At 38.8% G+C, this 12,845-nt stretch overlaps 1 protein-coding gene across 1 annotated transcript in view; it reads left to right on the top strand.

The window, feature by feature from the left end:
- Positions 1 to 322: 322 nt before the first annotated feature.
- The window catches only part of LOC308404923 (protein crumbs homolog 1-like), a 29,493-nt gene continuing 16,970 nt past the window's right edge, over positions 323 to 12,845 (top strand). The window contains exons 1-3 of the mRNA XM_080895221.1: positions 323 to 565; positions 9,233 to 9,928; positions 10,774 to 10,969. Coding sequence (XP_080751347.1) covers positions 466 to 565; positions 9,233 to 9,928; positions 10,774 to 10,969 — 992 coding nt within the window. The 5' untranslated portion in view covers positions 323 to 465. The remainder of the gene's footprint in view (positions 566 to 9,232; positions 9,929 to 10,773; positions 10,970 to 12,845) is intronic.

Genomic DNA, 12,845 nt, shown 5'->3' with positions numbered 1-12,845 from the left:
TCTCACCAAGTTCTTCAAGTTGAAATTTTAATGGAAGAGAAACGACATATCAGCCAATCAACTGATGGAAAAATAATTTTTATGCTATTTTAAAAAGCATAATAATAATTATTTGCAGCATAAAACAAGCCGCTGAATCCACACCACTGTGTTTAGACTGTCTTGTGTGCAGGTTTTATCATTGATAGCTGTCTCGTGCAGACAGCGAGCAGGGAGTTAAGTGACCCGTTCAGTCTGATCCATGACTCCACTCCACGTTTTCCACTCTTCACTCTCTGCTGGGGTGATTACGCTCTGCTTACTCCAACTTCGACCCTGCGACACTCACACACAAACTCTCAAACACACACACGCACATACACACTTAGCGGTCCAGCATGGAGGCGCCTGCTCCGAGCAGCTAACTTTGGAGCAGCTGGAGCGCATATCTTGCTGAATGGAGTACCTGTGGACTGACAGCATCGCATGAGACTGACATTAGCAGCCTGCTCTACCATGGAGTTTGGAAAGGTTTGGTCCAGATATCAGAGGACGCTGCTCATCACCATGACGATGTTCAAACTGGGTGAGCTCCCAACTTTGAGTTTTTGATTTTTTTCGTCTTGAATGTATAAAATCGCAATAACCTCCACAGTTACATCAAAGCGAACCAAAGTGTAGCACGAAGAAGAAAATCTTATAAAGCTGCCCTTTTCCGACAACGCAAATAGTTAATAAGGTATTTTACAACAGCACGATGGCTCTGTGCAGACATACACATGTACATATTCGCGTCAGTGCTTAAGTAAATAAACATGCAGACCACTGCTGACCTAACAGGACATAAAGATGGATTTAATTTATCACCAGACCGGAAAATAGTGCTATCATCAACAGAAAGTACATATTTAAAGTTGTCTGATGAATCACAAATATGATTTACATTTAGGGTATTGAATCCTGTTCTATCCAAATGTTGTGATCTATAATTGTGGAGCTCTACATATTGTTTCCTGTTATTAAAATAACTTTGCACTCTTTAACAAACTCTACCCCAACCCCACCAAGATTAGGGTTGGGGCCATTTTATTATAAAACATTTGAACATTTACAACATTTAAATGGAAAGTCCTTTTAACAGCAAACATTGCTGTGCAAAAATTGGTGTATGAGACTTAATTTGAAAGGTAATATCCCGCATTTTACAAAAAAGCCCGCATTTAATATGTGGACAAAACAGAACAATAACACTAGACTTATGCTGCAGTGTGTATGTATAAAAACGGAAACTAACAGGACACACTGTGAGAGTAGTTTGGTAAGTTTTTCATTTAAAGGTAAAGGATGTTACAGATATACTACATATTGTATAACAAATGTATACATATTGGTGCCAAATTAAAGGACGCCTGCAGTGAGGGGATCTGGACGCTCTGTTGTGCTCTGTGACATATTCTGCTATTATGATTTGAATCCACCTTTTTATTAGAGGGAAGTGTTACTATGAAAAAGATCAAATGTACTTAATGAACATGGAAATGGCACCAAGTTACAAAGTGTCTTTAGTTTTTTCTTTTGTGTTTTTTGTGTGTGCTAAAAACTACAAGTGAGAAATATATCTTTTAACTGGAGGTTTAGCACAATCATTTCTTTACTTACATCATACTGTGCTCATGAGATCACAAGATTAACTCGAATGAGCTTATGCTTCAACCTCCTGAATCCATACTCTATCAGAGAACCAAGAGATATAACAGGGTTTAAGTAGGTGTGCTCCTTATGGCTCCTAAATGTGTGCAGGGTGTGTCTGGGTGTGTACTGTTGGGGGGGTTCAAAACCTTATGAAACCCTACTGACCTATTTTTCCCGCAACCTTCATTTGTGTGAAATGTCTGAAGCTCATTTAAACGGTGGTAGAACGGCGGCATGGATTGGCTGTGGGTGGCATTGTTAAAGATCACTATGGTAACGAGCTGAGCGTCCGGCTGCACTGCTGCACAGCTTTTTTGTCTCGGCTATGAATGGAGGGGGTGATGGGTATTAAGGAGCATGGCAAGAGGTCTGGCACGCAGCAAGTTTTAAAGAAGAAGGCAGGCGAGAAGAGACAGAGGAGACAGGGCGATGGTGAAGAGACGAACACGAGGATGACAGAGACTGGAAAACTGGAAGAGTTCACATGAAAGTAAAAGTATTTAGAAAAAGTTTTTAACAATGAGCACATTTGAAAACCTCTCAAAAAGCTGAACAACATAGAGTTTGTTCACAAATATATTTACTGTTACCTTTAAAACAAATTTGGTATTTTTAGGAAATGGGAAAAATACAAAACCAACATGTCCTGAAACTCACCCATTGGTCTCTTGAGTGCTGTCTTCTGCAGATGATGAACACAATGGAGACAAGTGCATTTGTCAGAGCCATTCCCGTCTATAGGACACGAGCTGTGTCTAATTCCAAAAGAATTTGTGAAATGCGGATAGAAAACTGGTGACTAACAATATGAAAAACATGGGGGCTAAGATGTATATAGAAGCCTTGTATTATACTTTTAAACGTCTGTGAGCAGCTAGCTGACAAATTGACTCCCCGGAAAATAATTGGAGTTGGTGTAGCTTATACGAAGAAACAAATTTCCCTCCAGACTAGACACAAATAGTGAGTTTAAAGTGACATGGCCTCTACAGTAACTCACGGAGGAGACAAAAGAATGCATGTCTGTGGCTAGTTGAGTCAGAGAAGATTTGTGCTTTTTTTGTATAAAGTAAAGCAGCCACCTGCTGTGGGGCATTAGGAGCCCAAAGCGGAGCCCAGTCTCTTGTGGTGATTCAATAAAATTCCTCTGAGCTCAACTCGTGCGTTAGCCAGGGGCTTCCCTTTATCTATGATTCACAGCGCTGCTGTTTCCTCAGCCCTGCAGCAGTACTCTCTGTTGACTCTGTGGTGCTGTTGCCGTGACTCAGGGTAAACACATATCGACTGCCTTTTACATCTGCCAAGAGTGAATTTGATTTTCTAGCAACACACCTCTATCTACATCCTTTGTAATGCACCCATCTGTGCACAAATGTGTAGTCACCTATTTGATTCACTTAGCTCTAGTTTTGCTGTTTTTAGTAAGTTAGTGAAATAACTCCAGAAATCTATTTTTAATGCCAACATTTCATTGGGTTAGAACTGGCAAATGTATAACATTACCAGCTCTCTCCTTGATTACTGGTTGACCATCATCACTCTGGACATCCCCAGGATCAGGTGTTGTGGGGAGGAAAGCCAAGTCACTAATATTTATTCTCCAGCTACCCACTAGACCATTATGTCCACTCCTCCAATAAACTTCCTCGTTAGGGTGTGGGGGCTGTTTCCACCCGGGGAAGTATCCACTGTGTTAGCCAGCTGGTCTTGTTAAGTGGGAAGATATGTATGTGAATCATATACAGTAATGAACAGAAAACAATAACATTTATTTGGGTGATGCACTCAAAATCACCATGGCTACTCTTAATGAGGATCATCCAGAACCAACCCTTGAGTCCAAGGTTACGGATACAGTTTCTTAGCTCCAGGATTTCCCAGTTTCCCCTTATTATTCTCTCTATTTTATAATAATGCATAACTTTATTTATCTGTTCCCTTTTTTATATATTTGTTTACCCTTATTTCTTTACTAGTACTATTGGTATTATTATTTTTTTCTCCCCCTCTTCATCTTTTTCTTCATCTTATCATTAATAGTGGTGGGATTATATCATTATTATTAGTAATAATATCATTATTGGTTATATTCATTCAACTTTGGGTGAAAAACGAAGTTGATTTTTGAAGCTGGATTTCTATTCGATTCAATGTAATTAAACTGAATTGAGGGGAAGAAAACATCTGGCAGTTTATTTTAAATAAACCATTCTTTTGCAGATGGTTCAAGCTAATTGAAATAATTCACCACTTCCTGTTGACAAATGGAGCATTTGTCTAAAAGACATCCAAAAAGTAGATAAAATGATAAAATAAAAAACACCTACCTTTGTTTTTGTTTTAAACAAAATGTATTGGTGTCTTTCGGTTGTGGTCAAACGTCTTGACTGTTAATTTTTTCCCCACTGTGATAGTGGGCATGTTGGTGCACTGGATGGCACTAGTGCCTCATAGAAATAAGGTTCTTAAATCAGATCCTCTTTCCAGGACTGTTGTTAAAGGATTTTTTCTGCACATTTTCAGCTTCTTTTGACAACTTTTTGTTATGTGGGACAAAGTTGGAAAAATCTATTCTAATTAGCATTTGAGACATCAGGATGCTTTTTGTTTTCTTTATAATATTTGAACAGATGATGACGTAAGTATTACTCTGCTGTATATGTCTGAAACAACACACAGGCAGAGCAGACTTTATTTCAAATGATGCATTTTGCTACAACATATTACATCTAATGGCTAAAGTATGCCTGTACATGAACTTTACTGACTGCTTACAGTACATCACACTCGAACTGAAGTTTCTGTCTTTAAGGTTATCTTGAATTATGCACATTTAGAATAGCCCCAGATTTGCTTCAGATAATTAATAACTCTCTATTTCAGGCAACAACTACATGCTTTATAATGCAAAACATCCTTTTTCATGTCCTTCAGGCTGGATTTGTCCATACCACAGCATAGTGATGAGACAAAATCTTCTGTTTTGGTATTAAATGATCACAGGTGATACTGCTGGATAGAGCGGAAAAGATGGTTCAGGTCATGTTTACATGATAGACACTACTTCATGTCACTTGATAACGATGAATTTGAGAAAAGCCAACATGTGGAATTCCTCAAGAGTCCCTCGTTGGACCTCTTGTGTTGAACATGTACCTGCTTTGCTCAAATTCTACTTGTGCCTTACAACAGCGGTCCCCAACCCCCGGGCCTCGGACCGGTACCGGTCCGTGAGTCGTTTGGTACCGGGCCGCGAGAGTTGAGGCTCAGGTGTGAAATGTCTGGTTTTCAGGGTTTTTATTGGTTTTCAGTGTTATTTTGTTATCCTTTTTATCGTTTACTCGGTTTTCCTGGGTCTTTTCACGTGTGTTATGAATAAATCTTCTTTTTTTTGGTACCAGTACTAGTTTTATTTTGTTGTATTTATCCGCGACACCTTAAAGGCCGGTCCTTGAAAATATTGTCGGGCATAAACCGGTCCGTGGCGCAAAAAAGGTTGGAGCCCATATGGAAAAGAAATAGTAAAAACTTACATGATTTACTCATGAAAGTGGCCACTTTCTCATTACTTTCATACATTGTTTTAGTAAGTATCCAAAACATCCAAGTTTCATTATATAATTTTTCAAGGGATCTTATATCTGTTTTCACTCTTATATGCTTTTCATACAAGTTTCACACAAGACAGATACAAACTTTATAAGATTTATACATATCTTTTCCATATGGGAGACCTCTGCCTTACAGAACATCCAGGTGAACAGGAGGAGGTCTTCTATGAATTGCTAGAATTAGAAACAAAACAAAGTGAGTTTACCTGTGGAACAAAGTGTGTAACAACCATGCATGAGTATTCGGCTGTTAAGGTCTATGTACCCCTATTCCCTGATTCTCTGATATAAAAATATAATAATGGTTCTACAAAGTCTTAACAACAAAGTAGAGACATTCTGACTGGGACACACTATTATTATTTTGTATTTTACTAGTAAAAAAGTATTTTTTGAGCTCATTGCCCAATGTTTTAGAGCTCAAAGTATGGATTAGGTTCAGTGTTAGGAAATCTGCGAATACAAATCAAATGAAAATCTGACTATTATCCAAAAGAGGGATTTAAAAAAGAGCATTACACTGAGTCAATATCCTTCTTCTCATCAGAGGGAATGGTCATGGTCTATGTTAAAGTGAAGACTCCCTAAAGAGACACGCTGAGGTCTCTGGAGAGCGTCGGCAGTTTGACATCACTCTACCTGCTAACAGTCCACGTCTCTGCTTAGTGTTATTGTTGGATCGAGAGGCTGGTACCAGTCAGTGTCAGGGATCGACCCTGTGCGGCCGTGATCTATGATGTGTTCTGTAATGGCACGGGGGCTGATGGGCTGTGTGTGTAGGAGGAGCTGTTATCATCTCCCTGGAATGTGTGAGGGGTTGACTGAGTTTGGATGAAGGAGTGAGGACAGCAGTTGTCCCTGTTTGCCCACTTCTACAGTGCTGATGAGAATTAGAGCCAGTGCGGGTTAAAGCCCAGAGTTCTGATGGAGTTCAGCTTTCCATACTAGTCTGGGGAGGCAGGTTGGAGGGGGTGAGAAGGAGGGAGGCTAAAAAAAGAAAACTAGAAAAATGTTGATGTAAGAGAGACTACACAACGTAATATCTGACTCGCTGCATTTCTGTCATGGTCCTGGATCTGGTGACCCAGTGTTCATGTGTTTTTGAGATTTTGTTAATATTTCTTGGTTTTGTTCAGTTAGTTTTTGTGCTTATGTTAGCGTTTAATCTTCAGGTTTTGGACTGTTTAATTGGGTTTAAAAGGAGGTTTATGTTTTTATTGTACGGTTGGTGTTCTTGTTACATCGTTTAGTTTCTTGCGCTTCATAATCATAGTTCTCCTCCTGTGGTTGGTCCGTCATCCTTATCCTGCCTGTGTATTTCAGTCTCCCTCTGTTTGTTGTCCCGATCTCCGAATTAGCTGTCGGTTCTGGTCGGGTCATGTATAGGTTGTAGTTCTAGCTCACCTTTTGTTTAGTTCATGTATTTTACTTTTAGCAAAGCTGCTGCTTTAAGTCAAGAGAGTCTCAGAGTTGTGCGTCCTAACCTAGCCTGCCACACAGCTCATCATGACACAACAAAACCAATATAGTCCATGTTTTATCAAATACATATCACACTTTCATATTCAAATTTAGTAGTGTAATTTTCATAATGCATTTTGTATCACAGTTGCAGGCCATTATCAGTTGTAATCACTTGATTAGATCTACTTCATTAAACAGGAGGCTGTCTAACTAATCCGAATTAGAGATAAAATATTAAAGCATCTGTAGTTTAATAGCTGCTGTGGTGGCTCCTCAGGACCTCTGTGTTCTGTACCACCTGTAATAATAAGAATGACAATACTACTAATAATAATAATAATCTATAGTAGATGATTCTCTGCTAGACAAATTATTGGATGTGGTGGATTTCCTTTATCTGATTTCCTTAATTGCATTTGTCAATAAATAAATTATGTCTTAGGTGCTGCTGAAATGTGTTGTGCTTTGTATTATTCATACAGCCTACATACTGTGCTTAGGACCAACAATTAACTAGTTTTATCTATGAACTCTGAATAATGTCCTTTAACCAGGCATTTGTGTTGCTAAAGAGCGCACAAACATTTAACTGATCTAGTTGGCTAGTAGTGCACATTGCTGCTTATAATGAACACTGAACAGTAAACTGTCCTCAGCTCAAGTGTTTCCTGACTAATATGTCTTTGGACTGTGGGGTGAAGCCAGAGTACCCAGAGAGGACTCATGCAGGCACGGGGAGAACAAACGCCACACAGACAGGCTTCAGCCAGATGGCAGAGAGACTATAGTGCTCACCACTTTGCTGTAAACAGTATAAGAAATATATAAATATTTAGTAACTTTCAGATATTTAAGTTTTATTCTTTTCTTAGATTGACATTTTGTTTTAATTTCAAACTCAAAAGATGTAATTATATCAGGGCTCACTTTAGACACTCAAATATGAAGACTATAATATGTCTATAATATAACATGAAGACTATAATATGTCTATAATATAACATGAAGACTATAATATGTCTATAATATAACATGAAGACTATTATTCTTTGTTTTTTAAGAGTCTCCACGTTGGATTATCGGCCTCAGCGTTGTATTCGGTCTACTCCTTCACTACAGCCATTAATCTTCAGTCTCATTCTCTTTCCTCCTGTTTCCTGTCATCATAAGTGTGATTATTGGTCATAAGTGAGCATGCTGAGGCTTATTATCAACTATGAAATTAAAACAGAGGAAACAAACAATGCAGCACTTCTCAGGTTTGGAAAGCAGAAAGGTGGTGCATGGAGATGTGAGACACTCATGTGAGGAGGAAGTAAGAGCAGATAAAGAAGGTGATAGCAAATGCATGTGAGAGGAACTGGGGGTGTTAAAGTGGATACAGTGGGAAATGAGGACTGTAGGTGTTGCAGGGAAGATATAAACAGATTGTTACTGGGAGGTTGTTAGCAGTGGGACACAGTGGCTGCCATTTTATTGGGGTGATTTTATTCAAAACATCTTACAGTAATTCCATAAATTTGTGAGTGTAGATGTCAGTAGTGAAAATCCAACACTTTGTTAGTGGAGGAAGGAGAGGGAGGTGTCACAATGGGCTTTCTTGACATACAGGTGTTTCTTCTGCTTTAGGGGTGATAAAGAGTAATTTTACAGCTAGACCGAAACTTTGGAAGAGCCTATTATAATGCAAGGTTCAACATATAAAATGACTTCTCGGGTATTTTGTTGCAGTGCCCACATTTGTTCTTGTCATTGCGTATACAGGCTGAGGTTAAATGAACATCTCTGCAGGATGCTTCGTACATTTGGAGACGGGGTGAGTCTCATTTGCACCTCAAAGGTGAATCCTTCCTGCAGCTACACCTGCGGCAAATGTAGAAAGATCAGTTAACCTGACAAACATTTCCATGCTCCAGTAAATGATCCATGTGGTATTTATCATAATTATCTATAGTTTTATCAGATAAATTCAAATAAATGAAATTACACACAAAAAAATACATAAATAAACTACTATTAATTTTTACTAATTGTTAGAAATATATATGAACAATATCTTTATAGTTTTTGTAAAGTTTCAAAATGTTTACTAAATACTGTGTAGTGTGGACATCCATTATGTTGACTAGTGTTTATAATACGTGCTTTAAAGACTGTGTTAATATAACAGGGGCCTCAATAAATCACAACACTGTGAAACGAGCTGCTTCACTCATCGCTTGGCTTCGTTTGTCTCACTTTGGTTTAGTTACTAAAACTACTGAGGATGGTAAATGTTGCAGTTTGGGTTAAAGTGATGAGCTGGGACAAACACTAATGCCACGACGTGCAACGCTAACAGAGACTTTATATGTTTGAGTTGTAAGCAAATTGGACTAAACAGCCCTTCTAAGGGCTGAGTTAGTGAAGAAACCTCTATCACAAAGTGACAGTAAAGAAACATGATTTTATGTGTTCTTAACAGGAAGTTTGTCTTTCATTTCCAGGCCTGCTGTGCACAGCAGCAGAAGATGTGTGCTTATCGTCTCCTTGCAACAACGGCGGCTCTTGTTTTGACCACTTTGGCGACTACGTGTGCCTTTGCCCCAAAGAACCAGTGTGGTACACAGGTAAAAACTGTGAGGACCTGTATGATGCCTGCATCGATGCAACTTGCAGCAATTGCACAAGCAAACCTGGAACTGGCAAGTACAGCTGCCTCTGCCCGGGTGGTTTCGCAGGGCTCAATTGCACCCAGGGTGTTGATGAATGTCAGAGTAACCCCTGCCAGGGTAATAAGTCCTACTGTGTCGATGGAGTCAATGGCTATTCTTGCCACTGTCCAATTGGTTTTGGTGGTGAGCACTGCCAGGATAATGTGACCAAATGTTCAGAGGAAACATGCCAGAACGGTGGCACCTGTACGGACATCCCTGACACTGGGCACCTGTGCCAGTGTGCTGCAGGATACCAGGGGACAAACTGTGAGGAGAACGTAGACGAGTGCCAGTCGGAGCCCTGCCAGAATGGAGCCATCTGTAAAGATGGAGTGAATGCATACCAGTGTTTCTGTGTGCCAGGATTTCAAGGCTCCCGCTGTCATTTGGACATCGACGAGTGTGCCTCCCGACCCTGTCAGAATAATGGCACGTGTTGGGATGAGGTAGATCACTACAGGTGTGACTGTGCTCCAGGCTATAAAGGTGAGCAGGTATTTGAAGCAGGTCGTGTTTACAACAGGCAGAGCAGCATAGTCCAGGAACTGTAAGGTACCGAGCTTCATATGAACATATTTTAAATTTACAGCTTTAACTGGCTGTTCTAGGTTTAGAATACTTTCCCAAATAAGTCCAATAAGATTTAATTACACTTATATTGGCTCATTTAACAGTAGCAGTGTATAGTCTGTAATTCTTGTCTTATTATAATCATACATCTTTAAATAACCTTTGTCACTCCCAGCAAACATGTAGGTGTAACATAGACCAGGTACTGTTTAATCATTGTGTCAGATGGGAGAACAAGTTGCTGTGGACAACAGGAAATTCTCAGGTTTCAGATTATTGATTTGCTCCAAGCTTATCGCTCAACAAAAATAAGCTATATTTAAAATTGGTAAGTCATGCGTAAACATTCCTCAATAACCTACAAAAGGATGCTGGGCTGGTAGAAATACGAGGCAGTGGTACAGGAAGCTGCAGTTTTGAGACTGCAGAGCTTAATCGGGAGGGTATATTTTGGAATATGATGTAAAGAGAACAAAACATCTCATTGTGTATATCACAGTGTGACACAGTGTGAATCAGGTAGCTGGCATTGTTTAGTTTAATGTAGTTTGTACCACATGACAGTGGCAGCTAAAGATGATCTCTTGAAACTCTGCAAAATAATTCCAGTGAGTAACCCCGAGATAGCTGTCTATCCTCAAACTGCTAATCCTACATCTGATTATTTCAAATGTGAAATGTGATCATTGTGGACATATATGACAATGCATCGCCAAATCTCATGCGCTGGCCTTCTGCCATCCCGCCTGTGTCCTCTGCAGGGATTAACTGCGAGGTGGAGATCGATGAGTGTGAGGTTCGTCCCTGTCAAAATGGCGCCACCTGCCGAGATCATGTTGCCATGTACTCGTGTGAGTGCGTGGCTGGATTCCAGGGGCAAGACTGCGAAGTCGACATTGATGAATGTGCCAGCTGGCCCTGTCTAAATACAGGAAAATGCATAGACGGAGTGAACAGGTAGTATTTCTTTCAATATACTGAATATACCCTGGATGTCATTAATGTGCCCCATATGGAAAAGAAATAGAATAAACTTTTAAAAGACTTGCATCAGATGTGGCCTTCTTCATATAGTGACTCATGTAAGGCTGATATGCTTCACTCATGAAAGTGGCCACTTTCTCATTACTTCCATATATTGTTTTAGGAAGTATCCATATACAAGTTTTATTTATATAATTTTTCAAGGGATCTTATATCTGTTTTCACTCTTATATGCTTTTCATACAAGTTTCACACAAGACAGATACAAACTTTATAAGACCTATAAATATATTTTCCATACGGGGCTGTTTCCCTAAACTTAAACTTGAACCATATCTTCATACTAGAATTGAATGATTAGAGTCGGGGGTGGGGGTGTCCCTGACATGCCTAATTTTTCTACATGTAAAAAATGTAACCCTCATAGTTTACTGTGCAAATGAGCTGTTTGAAGAAGGAAATACAACAGATTCAAAGCATCAAAAACCAAAGTAAAACTTTAGCAAATCAAACTGTTTTGATATGTAGTGATATTTACTGTAGTGAAATAATTATTCGTTGTTTTTCAAACTGACAGCATTTTGTACTGTTGAAATGGCACAGCTGTGTCTGAAGATAAAAACATGTGTAGTACAATCATGTAGTACATATAAGTAGTAGTACATCAAATAGAAGGAATTCATCAGTGCAACAACACGACTCATAATCCTCATAATCACTGTAATCAAACCTTATAATTTAGCAGGATAAAGGTAATGAGCAGAATATTTAACAGTCAGGTGGACTGAAAAACAGAAGATAATCGGTGTTAGGAAGAGACTAGTGTACACTAACATACAGGTGCACTGTGTCAGTCTGTGTTGTGTCTGCCCAGGACTGCACGGCAGACATTAAAATTGATCAAGGACAGGAATTAATCCTCTTACTGTCTGTCACGGTCATAGTCCTCACACAGCTGTAGGTGCTGTGAATGCCTGGGACAGTAAAATGTATTTTAACAGCATCGAGTGAAGAAGATAAAGGATGTAGTAGTTTCACATTATAAGCATCAGTATGTAAATCTTACACTGAGTCAGAATCAAATGAGTGAACATCATTTAGAAACAAAATCGTAGAAAAATCATTATTTAAATTAATTGATTTTTTGATGAGAAGCTGCTTTACTGGCCTGTACTTAAGTTGCATTTAGCATCACAAGTACATGTTTATTATTTGTTTACAGCTGCAACCATTATTTTGTCAGTGTAATAAAAAAAGGAATTTTCTTACAGCTGAAAAAAGTCGATTTATAAGAAATCAAGTCAGTGGCTTTGATACTAAAACTCTTTGATCTGTCTGCATTTGTAGTATTATTCAAGTAGAATTATTATGAATTACACAGCAAAACATTGTTTCCATTTGTATATTTTTTGTAAAAAAATAAAATAAAAATAAATCAAAACATAACATTTCATTGTTTCAGCTTGTCACATGTGAGGATGCACTTTTAAAAATTTAATCTTTTACAATTTCACTGATATTTGTGTTTTGTGTACAATGTTGAGGTCAAGCGGCGATAACAAGATACTTGGAGCCCAGTGGGAAGTTTTCATCTTAACCTCCTAAGACCCAAACTCTTCCATGGCAGCATCTTTAATTTCTCTTTGTTTTTTGGGTTGATTGGAACCTGATGAATGTAAAAACAAAGAATTACAACATTTTTCTTAACCTGGTTTTTGTTTCTGAGAAAAATCAGATCCACATTTGAGGACATTGGCTTTAAACTTGGATCGAACAGTGGCAGTGTAAAGTCCTTGTAAGTGGATATCAGGCCCTTGTAGAGCAAAATGTATTTTGGTCTAAACACCCC

Source organism: Rhamphochromis sp. 'chilingali' (genome assembly GCF_963969265.1).
Source record: "Rhamphochromis sp. 'chilingali' genome assembly, chromosome: 10".
NCBI lineage: Eukaryota > Metazoa > Chordata > Actinopteri > Cichliformes > Cichlidae > Rhamphochromis > Rhamphochromis sp. 'chilingali'.
The sequence above is the reverse complement of the archived record's forward strand: the minus strand, read 5'-3'. Positions and strand labels throughout refer to the sequence as shown.